This window comes from Sphaeramia orbicularis, chromosome 22, assembly GCF_902148855.1.
Source record: "Sphaeramia orbicularis chromosome 22, fSphaOr1.1, whole genome shotgun sequence".
Taxonomy (NCBI): domain Eukaryota; kingdom Metazoa; phylum Chordata; class Actinopteri; order Kurtiformes; family Apogonidae; genus Sphaeramia; species Sphaeramia orbicularis.
In genome coordinates, this window is record NC_043978.1 from 7,344,117 (window position 1) to 7,359,621 (window position 15,505).

The 15,505-nt window shown below is 43.4% G+C and overlaps 2 protein-coding genes across 10 annotated transcripts in view; both read left to right on the plus strand.

The window, feature by feature from the left end:
• The first annotated feature begins 642 nt into the window (after positions 1-642).
• LOC115413570 (HEAT repeat-containing protein 5A-like) overlaps positions 643-15,505 on the plus strand; it is a 54,678-nt gene continuing 39,815 nt past the window's right edge. For 4 of the 9 annotated variants that reach the window (XM_030126520.1, XM_030126526.1, XM_030126524.1 and 1 more), the window contains exons 1-9: positions 643-778; positions 2,203-2,396; positions 4,853-5,064; positions 5,979-6,087; positions 7,304-7,453; positions 14,042-14,216; positions 14,326-14,489; positions 14,697-14,946; positions 15,075-15,230. In XM_030126520.1, the coding sequence (XP_029982380.1) occupies positions 2,271-2,396; positions 4,853-5,064; positions 5,979-6,087; positions 7,304-7,453; positions 14,042-14,216; positions 14,326-14,489; positions 14,697-14,946; positions 15,075-15,230 (1,342 nt within the window). In that variant the 5' untranslated portion in view covers positions 643-778; positions 2,203-2,270. Of the gene's footprint in view, positions 816-1,942; positions 2,063-2,202; positions 2,397-4,852; positions 5,065-5,978; positions 6,088-7,303; positions 7,454-14,041; positions 14,217-14,325; positions 14,490-14,696; positions 14,947-15,074; positions 15,231-15,505 lie in introns of all 9 variants that reach the window. The other 5 variants (XM_030126523.1, XM_030126525.1, XM_030126528.1 and 2 more) reach the window with 3 other exon arrangements.
• The window catches only part of LOC115413898 (HEAT repeat-containing protein 5A-like), a 51,756-nt gene continuing 38,521 nt past the window's right edge, over positions 2,271-15,505 (plus strand). Inside the window, exons 1-7 of the mRNA XM_030127036.1 lie at positions 2,271-2,396; positions 4,853-5,064; positions 5,979-6,087; positions 7,304-7,453; positions 14,042-14,216; positions 14,326-14,489; positions 14,697-14,946. Coding sequence (XP_029982896.1) covers positions 2,271-2,396; positions 4,853-5,064; positions 5,979-6,087; positions 7,304-7,453; positions 14,042-14,216; positions 14,326-14,489; positions 14,697-14,946 — 1,186 coding nt within the window. The remainder of the gene's footprint in view (positions 2,397-4,852; positions 5,065-5,978; positions 6,088-7,303; positions 7,454-14,041; positions 14,217-14,325; positions 14,490-14,696; positions 14,947-15,505) is intronic.

Below are 15,505 nucleotides of genomic sequence, written 5' to 3' on the forward strand. Positions count from 1 at the left end.
TTTTGTCCCCTGGTTCTGTTCTGTTCATGTTGTTAGATTAATATTGGACTGTATTCTTTATGTTTCCACTGTATTCTGTAGAACAGGAAATAAATAAATATGAAAAAAAAAAAAAAAAAATCTGAAAGAACTTTTTGGAACACCCCCACCCCCTTTATTTTATTTTTTATATATCTACGGACCATCATGACATAAACAAATCTGATCAATGACAAGTTAAAAAGTGAAAAATATTTATTTCCATTGTTTTGTTTATTTGTTTTTATTATTTTGTAGGTGCCCAGTCAGATGCTCGATTGATAAATAAAATATTTTTCACCCACAAATTTAATAATCAATCATAGAAATTCTTCTCAAACATAAAATATTGTAAATTCGTTTGTATTTTGTGTCCTGTGTTCGTTAGAGGATGGGATGTTTGTCTCTTATTTTCCTAAAACGCACTCGAACATTTTTTTTTTTTTTTTTCTCACTTGGAGTAAAAGAAAAACATTAGAAAACACTGGTGGTGAATCCCATAAATCTAAATTAGAGATAATTTGTTCGCATACGGTTTCTTCCATGAGGACTTCTGACACTTCTAATGATAAACAGTGTCTGTGTATTTTATTTTAAAAATCCGTACCGGAAGTGTCGGGACAGTTTAGCGGAAGTTAATGTCTTCTCATGTGTTTCAACTCCTTTAAAGCAGAAAAAAATACCCGTCTATAAACTTTCTGTCGGTGTTTTGTGGACTGTCCTTCTCTTGGTAGAAGACACATTGTTCCGACCATAACAGGTGAACATTTCCGCCTAATTTTGTCTCGGTTCGTGAGGTAAGTTCAGGTTGTTAGCTAACTGTTAGCCCCCGGTGTTAGCATCAGCCTGTTAGCCTCCTGCTAATGTTAGTAGTTTCATCAGAAATCGTTTTGTTTTTTGTTTTTTTTCTGTTAAAGTTTGTTTTTAGGCACTGAGGGAAACTCTACTCTGCGTATTTTCAGTTCTATTCTGTGCGTTTGTGGGTTTGTTGTAAAACAGAAATCCGGCTATTCGGGTAAATTGTACGTGGAATGAACCGTAAATGAAGCATTAAAGTGAAGTTGTCTTAAGTTAATTCCAGATAATTAAATATAATAAATGACACAATAAAAGGTGTTTGTGATGGAATGTAATTCACACCCTGGAGCTAAAGTGAAGGCAGTTCATGTGTTTATAACAAGTGTTAGTTTTTACTGACTGTCACACATCAACAAAGAATCACACCTGAAGGATTTGGTTCAAAATGGGATGAAAATAATAATAAAACAGATGCAATATTTATTATTTCTATGTTTGACCAGTGACACACAATCAGATCTGATGAAACAGACGTGTGTTTTATTTTTTTTTACGTGTGTTTTTTTTTTTTTTACATGTGTGTTTTATTATTTTACATGTGTGTGTTTTATTTTTTTAGGTGTGTGTGTTTTATTTTTCAGATGTTTGTGCTTTATTTTTTTTTACGTGTTTGTGTTTTTTTTTTAAGTGTGTGTTTTATTTTTTAGATGTGTGTGTTTTATTTTTTTAAAGTGTGTATTTTATTTTTTTTAAAGTGTGTGTTTTATTTTTTTGTAGATGTGTGTGTTTTATTTATTTTTTTACATGTGTGTGTCTGTTGAAGGTGTCCCTCTGTCTGGCCAGTGTCTTTTGGAGACAGTGAACATCACTGTCCAGGATGGAGACCAGATTTTGAAGTGTCCTCCTGTCCACCACAGTCTCAGACAGATTATAGAGACAGCCCTCTGGATGATTCTGTCTAGAGTGTGTGTGTGTATTTTTTTGTGGACAGTGTGTGGTAGTGTGTGTTTTTTTTTTTGTGTGTGTGTTGTTGTAGTTCCGTCTCTGCTCTTGAATTATTCATGTCTGTGTCTCAAATTTGGTTCTGGTTCTGATCAGCTTCATTCTCTTTCACTGGGAAACAAAGACCGACCTGGTTCTGTCCAAACTGAGACCAGAGCCTCAAAAGACTGGGTTTGTCCTGGTGTGGAGGTGTTCTACAGCGTCTCCGTCCACGGCGTCTCCGTCCACTGTGTCTCCGTCCACGGTATCTCTGTCCATGGTGTCTCCATCCATTGTGTCTTCGTCCACTGTGTCTCCGTTCACAGCATCTCCATCCACAGCGCCTCCGTGTCCATCTCTGTGTCCGTCCTCCTGTTAACTGGTGTTTGTGTCTTTTACTGACAGTGATGGACCAGGACGGGGTTGTCTTCCACTGACACAAGAAGAAGAGCAGGAGGGGGTGGAGTCTCGTGATGGAGCGCACTCAGTGTCTCCTTCTGGATGAGGAGGCGGTCCGTCAGCTGAGCGACCACCAGAGGGCGGAGTTTATCTTCTCATGGCTGAGTCACCTGAAGAAGACCCTCCCCACCACAGACCGGGTGAGTCCTGTTGGGGACCTGGACCTGGTCTAGACCCGGTTCAGGTTTTGGTGACACTGGAAGGTCCAGTCCAGAAGGACTTGGACAGTATTGTGTCCTCTGTCCACGTCCACAGTGGGTCTGAAATGAGTCCCATGGGATTCAAGTTCAGACTTTTAGCTTTAATTTAAGGAGTTTGACTGAAATGTCACATTAATTATATTGGATTTAAAACTGTTTTAACACCAGTTCTGCCACTTTTAAAGTAACAGGACAAACTCAGGTGGGTTTAATGAGGACGGTTTTTAACATTTAATGCAAACTCAGGGGTTTTTCTGATCATTTGAAGCTGTTTTTGGTGCCAAACAAATGGAAACTCAAAGAGAAAAATGTCAAATCACATGACTTTTCCAGATCTTATCTTGTGTTTTTAATCTTGCTCCAAATTTTCCAAGTTTTTTTTTACATTGACACAGCAAATATGGTAACAATGATTACCTAAAATAAATTAAATTAAATGTTCTTTTTTTTTTCTCTAAACTTTATTTTGATTGTTTATTTTATGTACAGGGTGGGGAAGCAAAATTTACAATATTTTGAGGCAGGGACTGAAAGACAGTGTATGACCAATTAGTTTATTGAAAGTCATGAGAATTTATTTGCCACAAGAAAATTGACATAATAGAAAATGTTTTTATTCTGTGTGTCCTCCTTCTTTCTCAATAACTGCCTTCACACACTTCCTGAAACTTGCGCAAGTGTTCCTCAAATATTCGGGTGACAACTTCTCCCATTCTTTTTTAATAGTATCTTCCAGACTTTCTCGTAATAGTTTTGCTCATAGTCATTCTCTTCTTTCCATTATAAACAGTCTTTATGGACACTCCAACTATTTTTGAAATCTCCTTTGGTGTGACGAGTGCATTCAGCAAATCACACACTCTTTGACATTTGCTTTCCTGATTACTCATATGGGCAAAAGTTTCTGAAAAGGTATGGATAATAGTGTTAGGTATGATTATGACATCAATATATGTTTGGTTTCAAAACAACTGACGTAGTGCCTGCTGAGAAAAAACAACTAAATGTTCATTGTAAATTTTGCTTCCCCACCCTGTACATTACAAACCAAGACAAACATAGGGGACATTTGGGATACACTGACTACAAGAAAACCTTGTGACTAACAGTTGTTTTTAGTAGTGTGACATTGAAATGAAAATTGTCCATTTCTTCCATTTATCCTGACTCTGTTCTTCTTCAGTCCTCAGTCTATGGGTCAGAATCTACATCTCAAATTTTCCAATCACAGTTTGTATCCAGTCGTTAGTTGTAGGTGGTTCTAATCTGCACCATTTTTTGGTAGTAGTCTTTTTACAGGCTGCAAATAGAATTGTAAACAAATATCCATCATTTTTTCTTACATTATTACCAATAATAAATCCAAAATACGTCACCAAACATGTTTTCGGAATTGCATAACCCAATATCTGAACAATAGTTGAATAAAATTTAATGTTTTTTATTGGAATATTTGATATGAGTCTGATCCATCCTAACTCTAGTCTAATCCCAGTCTAAATTTATCTGAGCTGAACTCAGATCAGTCTGGTCTGTTCTAACTCTAGTCTAATCCCAGTCTAAATTGGTTTGAGCTGAACTCAGATCAGTCTGATCCGTCCTAACTCTAGTCTTTATCTAAAGGACAGTTGTCTTCGTCCTCTTCATCGTCCAGGCAGTGTCTCCTCTTGGACTGAGGCAGGAGGTGGTTCCACAGTAGAGGAGCTGGACACATGAAGGTTCTAGCTCCTGTTGGAGGTTCTAGAAGCCCCAGGTTTCCTGCATGTGGACTGTGTAGTGGTCTAGATGGTCTAGATGGACTGGATGGACCTCAGAGTTCTGTCAGATCAGTGTGTGGACATGAAGGACTTTGGAGGACAGAGGGAGTCAGGGCATTTCTGGAGAATATGGAAAAAAAAGTTTGGGTTTTTTTCCCATAAAAAAATGTTGGTTTTTTTTTCCATCTCAAACATGACATTTAAAGGGTTCAAATGTGACAGTTATTGAGTCTGTGGTATTTATGTTTATGGCTTAAACTGATGAAATAGAAAAAACAAACCAACATTCGAAAACTTCTGACCTTCTGTTCTGCTGTGGTTCTGTGGTTGGACATCGCAGGGTTCAGAACAGTTTATTAAATATATACTGTTTCTACACCACAGGGTTCAGAACAGTTTATTAAATATATAATGTTTCTACACCACAGGGTTCAGAACAGTTTATTAAATAAATAATGTTTCTACACCGCAGGGTTCAGAACAGTTGAGTAAATAAATACTGTTTCTAATACGGAAGAGAAAATGCTCTTTAATGTATATTCAGTACATAATTAAGTGTTTTATTATTAGCTGGTTGATTATTTGCTTATAAACCTGTGGTTTATATGAATTTGACTGGTGTCTGACTCCGCCCACCAGGTTGCCATCAGACAGAACCAGCGGCATCTGGTGGAGCAGCTGTCGGCCGTTCTGATTGGCTCCCCGGGTCCGCCCACCCGCTGGCTGCTCGCCCACTGCCTCGCCCTGCTGCTCCGCCTTGGAGACCCCCTCCCCGCCAGCCTATTGGTCGAGAGGTGCAATGACATCATCCGCAGCAAAGACGACTCTCCGTCAGGACTCCCGACCCGGCTGTAAGTCCTAACGCTGCATTCAGGGCCTCTGGGAAAAAAGACGTCTGTCAAAGCACACAGTGCCATTAGAACACAGTATTTGGTGGGTGGGGCGAATAGTCTCAGTATTTGGTGGGCGGGGTGAATAGGCTCAGTATTTGGTGGGCTGGGCTAATAGGCTCAGTATTTGGTGGGCTGGGCTAATAGGCTCAGTATTTGGTGGGCGGGACTAATAGACTCAGTATTTGGAGGGCAGGGCTAATAGGCTCAGTATTTGGTAGGCGGGGCTAATAGGCTCAGTATTTGGTGGGCGGGGCTAATAGGCTCAGTACTTGGTTGGGCGGGGCTAATAGGCTCAGTTTTTGGGGGGCAGGGCTGATAGGCTCAGTATTTGGTGGGCAGGGCTGATAGGCTCAGTATTTGGTGGGCGAGGCTAATAGGCTCAGTATTTGGTGGGCGAGGCTAATACTCTCAGTATTTGGTGGGCGGGGCTAATAGCCTCAGTATTTGGTGGGCGGGGCTAATAGCCTCAGTATTTGGTGGGCTGGGCTAATGGCCTCAGTATTTGGTGGGCTGGGCTAATGGCCTCAGTATTTGGTGGGCTGGGCTAATGGCCTCAGTATTTGGTGGGCTGGGCTAATGGCCTCAGTATTTGGTAGGCAGGGCTAATAGGCTCAGACCAGTGGGTACGACTGTATTCTGGAAATTAGGATATTTTTATTTTATTTATTTATTTAAATTACGCTATTATTCTCGTAATATTATGGCTTTATTTTTGAAATATGATGACTTTAATTTCATCAAAGTATGACATTATGTTTGTTGAATTGAGTTTTTTTTTTTTAATTATGGCTTTACTCTCAATATTTTTTTGATTTTATTCTTGTAAAATTCTGACTCTTTTTGTATTTGACTTGATTCTCTCCCTGCTTCAGTGCCGCCGTGGCCTGTCTGGGTTCTCTGTACCAACAGCTGGGGCGGATGCTCATCGCCTCCTTCAAAGACACGTTCTCCAACCTGATGAAGGCCATGAAGAACGCAGAGGTGAGGAAATGGGGAAGGCTGAAACGGACGCATGGAACCAGAGAAGCAGGTTCCATGTTTGTACCAGTACAACCTTTAAACCCCAGTAATGTCCAGGGTTCACATGGGTCCTGAAAGGCCTTGGAAATGTTTGGAATTTTAACTCTGTGATGTGATTTATTTAATGGATTTATTTTTAATTCTAACTGCCAGGTTGGAGGTCCAGCCAAAGCTACTTACACAGAGGTGATACGTTTAGAAAAATAAAACTCTCCATCCAAAAAGTCCATTCCAGGTGTTCTCAGGTCGACTCCAGGTGCAGTTTGATTTTAATCTTTGTCTCGATGCCAGCGTGTCTGAAGAACACCCCTTTTTGGATAAAACTTTGCGTTCTTTTTTAAATTTCAAAACTTTTTGCTGTTATGAAACATATTTTGAGATGTTTATACATGATACAATTAGAGAGAGAGAAAGAGAGAAAAATAGAGAGAGATCAATAAAGAGAGAAAAAGAGAGTGAAAAAGAGAAAATAGAGAGAGAATGTTTGGTGTTTACATGTTAATATTTGAATGTTTCTGCCACAGAAGGTACATTGTGCCTATTATTTTATTTTATTTTTCTTCAAAATGCAACTTTATTAAATTATTTCAGTGTGTGTATGAGTACTTTTAGAACATTTTGAGCACATTTCAACAATACCGCGATAATGATAAGCGTGATAATTTTGGTCACAATAACCGTGATATGAAATGTTCATATGGTTACATCCCATAGATACAATGTACATCATTGTGATAAAAAGTGAAAAAAATTAGTATATGGATTTGAGCCCAGTGATAAAGGGACCTGTGCTGGAAAAATGTGAAAATGAGCCGAAAAAGTATTTTTTAATCTGATCTTGAAAAAAGTGTGTGAACAACTGAATAACACAGTAACTGATAAATAATGACAAATACAAACTATTCTGTATGTTTTAGAGTCAAACAAGTCCATGTGTCTCCGGTCTGTCCATCAGTCGGTTTCACGCGTCTGATTGGTTCTATGTCTGATTGGTTCTATGTCTCTGTTTCAGTCTCAGTCGGTTCCACATGTCTGATTGGTTCAATGTCTCTGGTTCTATGTCTCATTGGTTCTATGCCTCTGGTTCTATGTCTGATTGGTTCTATGTCTCTGGTTCTATGTCTCTGGTTCTATGTCTGATTGGTTCTATGTCTCTGGTTCTATGTCCCCATTTCAGTCTCAGGGTCGGTATGAGATCATGCTCTGTCTGGAGAAGATCCTTTGTGGTTTGGGCGTCGGCGCCATCTCCTGTCATCGCGATGTCTACAAGGCGGCGAGGACCTGCCTGACCGACCGCTCCATGGCCGTCCGCTGCGCCGCTGCCAAGGTAACGGTCGCCATGACGACCAGCTCCTGTTCGACATGTTAACATCAGCCCCTTTTCCACCAACATTCACACAGGTTTATATCCTGGAAAACAAGTGGACCGAATGTCCCTGTGAAGTCCAAGTCCAGATGGTCTGTGTGTCCAAGTCCAGGTCCAGATGGTCTGTGGGTCGCAGTCCAGGTCCAGATGGTCTCGGTGTCTCGGTCCAGGTCCAGATGGTCTGTGTGTCTCAGTCCAGGTCCAGATAGTCTCTGGGTGTATTCACACCTGCCTTGTTTAGTCAGTTTAAAACGGACCAGAGTTCGTTTGCTCCCTTGGTTCGGACCTTTTGGGCTGGTGTGAATAAAAACTACCGAACTCTGTTCCGGACCAAACAAGCGAACCGAGACCCAGTTGAAGAGGTGGTCTCGGTGCAGTTCCATACGAACCCTGGTGCGGTTCGTTTGAGGTGTGAAAATAGCCCGGACCCGATCCGACACAGTTGGGGTTTTTGTACCTAACGAGCTCCCGTCGTGTGTCGAGCATTATGGACAACAGAGTTTTACCAGAGAACCGCTCAGAGTGAGAATAGGCTACGGAGCTGAAAATGAGCTGTGGTCAAACTTGGAGCTCGGAAGAGACACGGTGCCTTTTGGACATCTGAGCAGATGTACATATAACACAACTGCTAGAAAGGACACATAAAAACTCCGACGTTTTCAGCTTGTTCAGCGAGAGAATGGTTAGGATGAAGTTTAGATTTGTCTGTTGTGCTTGACATAAAAAATAATAAACGACTTCATCAGCCCCAGCAAACTTTACCTGCGTTAAGGAATTCTGTCCCTGGTTAAACTGAACAGTGATATAGGATAGATACACACAGGTCAGCAGTACGGAGAACTAATGCTTTTTGATAACGGTCTTTTCATATACTAGCAGAATTCCAGCTTCATACTTGTTCCGTCTCGTGTGAATCAGACCAACAGTCACAACATGATGTGCACAAGAGCGCTGTCCTCCGTAGCTGTCTTGCCCTATGTCTGCATCGTTGAGAAATGAATTCTACAATACTGTAAACCTAACGTTGCATCAAACGCTCTTGCTGCTCAAACACTTGTGCACACATCTGCATCTGTAAAAACTGCTATGACGATAACAAAAACAGCACGCAAAATTTCCATGATTCTCTCCTTTCACTTTGGACTGAGCACTTTAATCGACAGTTCATTTCTGTCCAATGGATGAACGACCTCAGCGCACGTGGTTTTGTTTACAGATTTTGGTCCACTTACAAAAATGTACAGTGTGAATGCGAACCGCACCACATTAAAAAAAAAAAAAAATTTGGTCCGGACCAAAGCAAGTGAACTATCAGACTTTCCTGGTGTGAATACACCCTCTGTGTCTCAGTCCAGGTCCAGGTCCAGATGGTCTGTGTGTCTCAGTCCAGGTCCAGATGGTCTCTGTGTCTCAGTCCAGGTCCAGGTCCAGATGGTTTCTGTGTCTCAGTCCAGGTCCACATGGTCTGTGTGTCTCAGTCCAGGTCCACATGGTCTGTGTGTCTCAGTCCAGGTCCAGATGGTCTGTGTATCTCAGTCCAGGTCCAGATGGTCTCTGTGTCTCAGTCCAGGTCCACGTGGTCCCTGTTTCTTGGGCCAGGTCCAAGTGGTCTCTGTGTCTCAGTCCAGGTCCAGATGATCTGTGTGTCTCAAACCAGGTCCAGATGGTCTGTGTGTCCCAGTCCAGGTCCAGATGGTCAAGGCAAGGCAAGGCAAGTTTATTTGTATAGCACATTTCAGCAACAAGGCAATTCAAGGTGCTTCACACAGGAGATTGAAATAAAAGAAACAAAAAGAAACACATTTAAAACATTATAAAAGAAACATGTAAAAGGTGATTAATAAAACAACACATAAAATAAAAAAAATAAAATAGAATAAAATAAAATAAAAATAAAAACACACACATATTAAAGTAAGAGTTGCAGTGCAGAGTTTCAAAGAGAATCTAAAATTTAAAAAGTCAAAAGCCTTTTAGTCAAAGGCAGCAGTGAACAGGTGAGTCTTTAACCTGGACTTAAAAGAACTCAGACTCTCAGCAGACCTGATATTTTCTGGTAGTTTGTTCCAGATATACAGAGCACAGAAACTGAACGCTGATTCTCCATGTTTAGTTCTGACTTTGGGAACACAGAGCAGACCTGCACCAGATGACCTGAGTGGTCTGGATGGTTCATACTGGACTAGAAGGTCTCTGATGTATTTTGGGCCTGAACCATTCAGTGCTTTATATGCTAGTAAGAGAATTTTGAAGTCTATTCTCTGAGAGACAGGGAGCCAGTGTAGAGACCTCAGAACTGGACTGATGTGGTCCACTCTCTTGGTCTTAGTGAGGACTCGAGCAGCAGCATTCTGGATCAGTTGCAGTCGTCGAATAGACTTTTTAGGCAGACCAGAGAAGATACTGTTACAGTAGTCAACTCGACTAAAGATAAATGCATGGACAAGTTTTTCAAGGTCCTGCTGCGACATCAGTCCTTTAATCCTAGAAATGTTCTTGAGGTGATAGTAAGCTGACTTTGTAATTGTTTGTATGTGATTTTTAAAATTCAGGTCTGAATCCATGACAACACCCAAATTCCTGGCCTGATCTGAGGTTTTTAACTGAAGTGACTGGAGCTGCATGCTGATTTTAAGACGTTCCTCCTTGGGTCCGAAAACGACTACCTCAGTTTTTTCTCTGTTTAACTGAAGAAAGTTATGGCCCATCCATTCAGACATTTGCTCCATGCATTTACCCAGTGCTTGTATGGGGCTATGGTCACCTGGGGACATTGAAATGTAGAGCTGTGTGTCATCTGAATAGAAATGGTAATCTGTTTTGTTTTTTTCTATGACCTGAGCCAGTGGAAGCATGTAGATGTTGAACAGAAGGGGCCCCAGGATGGAGCCTTGGGGGACTCCACATGTAATTTTGGTCTGCTCAGATTTAAAGTTACCTATTGACACAAAATAATCCCTGCCCTTTAAGTAGGATGCAAACCAATCAAGAACTGTGCCAGATAGTCCCACCCAATTTTCCAGTCAATCAAGTAATATATCATGGTCGACTGTGTCGAATGCAGCACTGAGGTCCAGTAACACTAAAACTGAAGATCTGCCATGATCTGTGTTTAAGCGAATGTCATTAAATACTTTGAGCAGAGCTGTCTCAGTGCTGTGATGTGGTCTAAAACCTGACTGAAAGACGTTAAAGCAGCTGTTGACTGTTAAGAAGTAGTTTACCTGTTGGGACACAGCCTTTTCAATGATTTTACCTAAAAAAGGAAGATTTGATATGGGCCTGTAGTTGTTCATTGAGGTCTTTTCTAGAGTGTTCTTTTTTAGGAGTGGCTTAATAACAGCTGTTTTCAGGGTCTGTGGGAAGACTCCTGAGCTTAGAGACACGTTTACAATCTGTAACAGGTCAGATGCCATGATGTGTGAAAGTTTTTTGAAAAAATCTGTGGTTAAAACATCTAGACAGCAGTAGGAAGAGCTCAGTTGGTGTAGAATGTCCTCCAGATTTTTGTCATTGATTGGATTAAAGTGCGTCAGGGTGTTTAAATGGTTTTCAGACAGCACAGATCCTGAACCTGGTGTTGAGGAATTCACGGCCTGTCTAATGTGCTGAATTTTCTCTGTAAAGAACAAGGCAAAGTCATTGCAGGCCCTGGCAGAGTGAAGTTCAGGTGCTATTAATATTAACACAGGGGGGTTTGTTAGTCTGTCAACAGTAGAAAACAGTGCTCGAGCATTATTTTTGTTTCTGGTGATAATGTTTGAGAAGAAAGACTGCCTTGCATTCCTCAGCTGTTGATTATAAATTTGAAGTTTCTCTTTGTAGATGTCAAAATGAATCTGGAGATTTGATTTTTGCCACCTGTGTTCAGCTTTCCGACACTCTCTTTTTTCATTTTTCACTGCCATGGCATTTCTCCATGGAGATCTTTTCTTGCTAGAGACAACCTTCAACTTAATGGGAGCAATGGCATCTATCACATTTAACATTTTAGAATTAAAGTTATTCACTAGCTCATTGACTGAACCACAAGGCAGGGTTGCTGTAGAAGAAAAAAGTACATTAAACATTTCACTGGTGTTTTCAGTAATGCATCGCTTCTTGATAACTTCTCTCTGATTACTTGTGTGCACAGAGATAGAGCTCTCAAAGAAAACACAACAGTGATCAGACAGGGCCACATCGCTCACAACAACCTTGTGTATGTTTAAACCCTTGGAGATCAGCAGGTCCAGAGTGTGCCCCCTGTTCTGTGTGGGTTTTGACACATGCTGACTCAGCCCAAAGCTGTCCAGAGTACAGTACAGTTCTTTAGCCCCTCTGTCCCAGGGGTTGTCAACATGGATGTTAAAATCACCAACAATGATTATACAGTCATATTCAGTACAGATTATGGACAGCAGTTCATTAAAATCGTCAAAAAAGTCTGCACAGTATTTAGGTGGCCTGTAGACATTTACTAATATGGCTCGAGGGGAAGATTTCAGCTGAAGAGCCACATATTCAAAAGTAGAAAAATTACTGAAAGATAATTTTTTAAATTGGAAAGAGTTTTTGAATAAAACTGCTACTCCCCCTCTTCTCCGATTCACTCTGGCCTCACTAATAAAACTATAGTTGGGAGGGGTTGACTCAATGAGAACAGCTGTGCTGTTGTTTTGATCCAACCAAGTCTCAGTTAAAAACATAAAATCAAGGTTGTGTTCCGTGATAAAATCATTGATTAAAAATGTTTTTCCAGCCAACAATCTGATGTTCAGTACAGCAAGTCTTAATGTCATAGGAACATCCTCTATAATTGTTGGGACAGACTGTGATTCACAGGGAATGTTTTTTAAGTTTAACAATCTAGTGCATCACTTTTGTGCCCCCAGTTTCTCAGCACATTCACATTCACCTTTGTTCTTCTGGGGGGGTTGAAGAGGCACTTTGTCTGGGAGGGAGTGCAGGCCAGCCGGTCTCATCACATACCTCAGCTCGCTGTGCTCTGCCTCTTAACCGTCCTCCCATTACCCATGGAAATGATTTGTTCTTTGGCTTTGCTCCAAGGTGGTTCCAGGGAGGACTACTATTTGTAGATTTATCAAACAGAACAGAGCCTACCTGTTTCGTGGTAGCTTTGTCTGTGCTCGTTAGCTGTGTGTTAGCCAGCCCCTGTCCACTAATTTGAGCCAGGGGTAGGGTGGTGTCATTTCCACCTAGTCCCTTTACCTCCACATTAACTTCTAGGCGGTGAATTTTAGTCTCCAGCACGGTAATTTTCTGCAGAAGTTTGTCGAAGTCGTCTGCAGATAGAGCAGGCATCTTGAAGCTAATTAGCTTAGCTGAGCACTGTCTTTCCAAGTGAAGTGGTACAGGCCTGTGCTGTTGACAGCCCACGATCAAGAAGCACTGAGGTGGTCATAAAACAGTAAAAATGGCAAAAAAAAGTCCTTCGTTTTTTAAGAAGTATGTCTCTGCTCATTAAAGAATATCAGAGACCTTCTGTCTGCAACTTTTAGTCCAGAATAAGAAAAAAATCATCGAAAGAATGTAAGCAAAGCAGGGAGCAAGCAGCAAAGCATCTGCACTGCAGCAAAGCAGGAAGTAGGAATGTGTGTCTATGTGTCTCAGTCCAGGTCCAGATGGTCTCTATGTTTCAGTCCAGGTCCAGATGATCTATGTGTCTCAGTCCAGATCCAGGTCCAGATGGTCTCTGTGTCTCCGTCCAGGTCCAGATGGTCTGTGTGTCTCAGTCCAGATCCAGGTCCGGATGGTCTCTGTGTCTCAGTCCAGGTCCAGATGGTCTCTGTGTCTCCGTCCAGGTCCAGATGGTCTCTGTGTCTCGGTCCAGGTCCAGATGGTCTCTGTGTCTCGGTCCAGGTCCAGATGATCTGTGTGTCTCAAACCAGGTCCAGATGGTCTTTGTCCCAGTCCAGGTCCAGGTCCAGATGGTCTATGTGTCTCAGTTCAGGTCCAGATGGTCTGTGTGTCTCAGTCCAGATCCAGGTCCAGATGGTCTCTGTGTCTCAGTCCAAGTCCAGGTGGTCTGTGTGTCTCAGTCCAGGTCCAGATGGTCTGTGTGTCTCGGTCCAGATCCAGGTCCAGATGGTCTCTGTGTCTCAGTCCAAGTCCAGGTGGTCTGTGTGTCTCAGTCCAGGTCCAGATGGTCTTTGTCCCAGTCCAGGTCCAGGTCCAGATGGTCTATGTGTCTCAGTTCAGGTCCAGATGGTCTGTGTGTCTCAGTCCAGATCCAGGTCCAGATGGTCTCTGTGTCTCAGTCCAAGTCCAGGTGGTCTGTGTGTCTCAGTCCAGGTCCAGATGGTCTGTGTGTCTCGGTCCAGATCCAGGTCCAGATGGTCTCTGTGTCTCAGTCCAAGTCCAGGTGGTCTGTGTGTCTCAGTCCAGGTCCAGATGGTCTCTGTGTCTCGGTCCAGGTCCAGATGGTCTCTGTGTCTCGGTCCAGGTCCAGATGGTCTCTGTGTCTCAGTCCAGGTCCAGGTCCAGATGGTCTTTGTGTCTCGGTCCAGGTCCAGGTGGTGTGTGTCTCAGTCTGTCTTCTGTGTCCAGTGTCTCCTGGAGCTGCAGAGGGAGGCGGTCTTCCTGTGGACCTCAGAGTTGGACAACGTGGCCTCGCTGTGCTTCAGGGCCTTTGAAGGTTCCAGCTCCAGCGTGCGTGTGTCTGTGTCAGAGCTGTTGGGGACGCTGTTGGCTGCAGCCGTGGAGCCCCCGCCACAGCGCCTCGGTAACGCCCACTCACTCCTTCAGTGTCTGAAGGATCTGATCTGATCAACCAGGATCAGCACATCAACTCAAATCTGTGGTTTTTTGTTTTGTTTTGTTTTTTTTCCCAGCAGCCCCCAGGCAGGGTGGGCGGGGTCGGACGTCCCTGGAGGAGGTGATGGATCTGTTGTTGGGGGGTTTCCTGAGGGGCGGGGCCGGGTTTCTGCGAGCCAGCGGAGACATGTTGAAGGGGACGAGCTCCGTCAGCAAAGACATCCGCATGGGGGTCACACAGGTGGGTTACCGTGGCAACGACCTCACAACGGACAGATACGGCAACCACTCAACTTCTGTCCCTGCTCTTCCTCCTCCTCCTTCTACTCTTCCTCCTCCTCCTCCTCCTCCTCCTCTTCCTTCTCCTCTTCCTCTTTCTCCTTTTCCTCTTCCTCCTCCTCCTCTTTCTCCTCTTCCTCCTCCTTCTCTTCCTCCTCCTACTCCTCAGGCCTGTGTGGTCTTTGTCTCCTCCCTCGGTGCCTCCTGGTTGGAGTCCAACTTCTCCTCCTTCCTGTCCCTGCTCATGGAGTTGGCATCCCACGGTAAAGCAACTCAGACGGCGAGCGACGCCGTGGTGACGCGGCACTGCGTTTCCTTCATCCTAAGGAGCACCCTGGGGTCTCTGCTGGGGGAGAAGGCCCAGACCAACGCAGCCAAACAGCTGTGTGTGTACGTGGCGGCGCACAAACGCACCATCGGTGAGTGCTGTCAAAGGGGTGGAGCAAAGGGGGCGGAGCAAGGGGCGGAGCTAACCCCTCTGTGTGTGTGTGTGTGTGTGTGTGTGTGTGTGTGTGTGTGTGTGTGTTTGTGTGTGTGTTGGGCATAGACGCAGCCCTGAGCGACGGAAACGTGGAGAGCAGAGGTTCATGTGCAGATGTGTCGTCCAGTCAGCATGTCCTGGTGTGTTGTCTGATGGAGCTGGGAGCACTGGTCCAGGGTCTGGGGTCCACAGCAGGACCACTGGTGACAGACGCCTCCACAGGTCTGTGGAGACACACACACACACACACACACACACACACACATATATATTATGTGGGTTTCAGAGAAATAGAACAACCACACTCCTCTGCTTCTTCCTCTCCCTCTTCCTCCTCCTCTTTCTCCTCTTCCTCCTCTTCCTCTTTCTCCTCTTCCTCCTCCTCCTTTTCCTCCTCCTCTTCCTCTTCCTCCTTCTCCTCCTTCTTTTCCTCCTTCTCCTCTTCCCCTCTCTCCTCCTCCTCTTTCTCCTCTTCCTCCTCCTCTTCCTCATTTGCA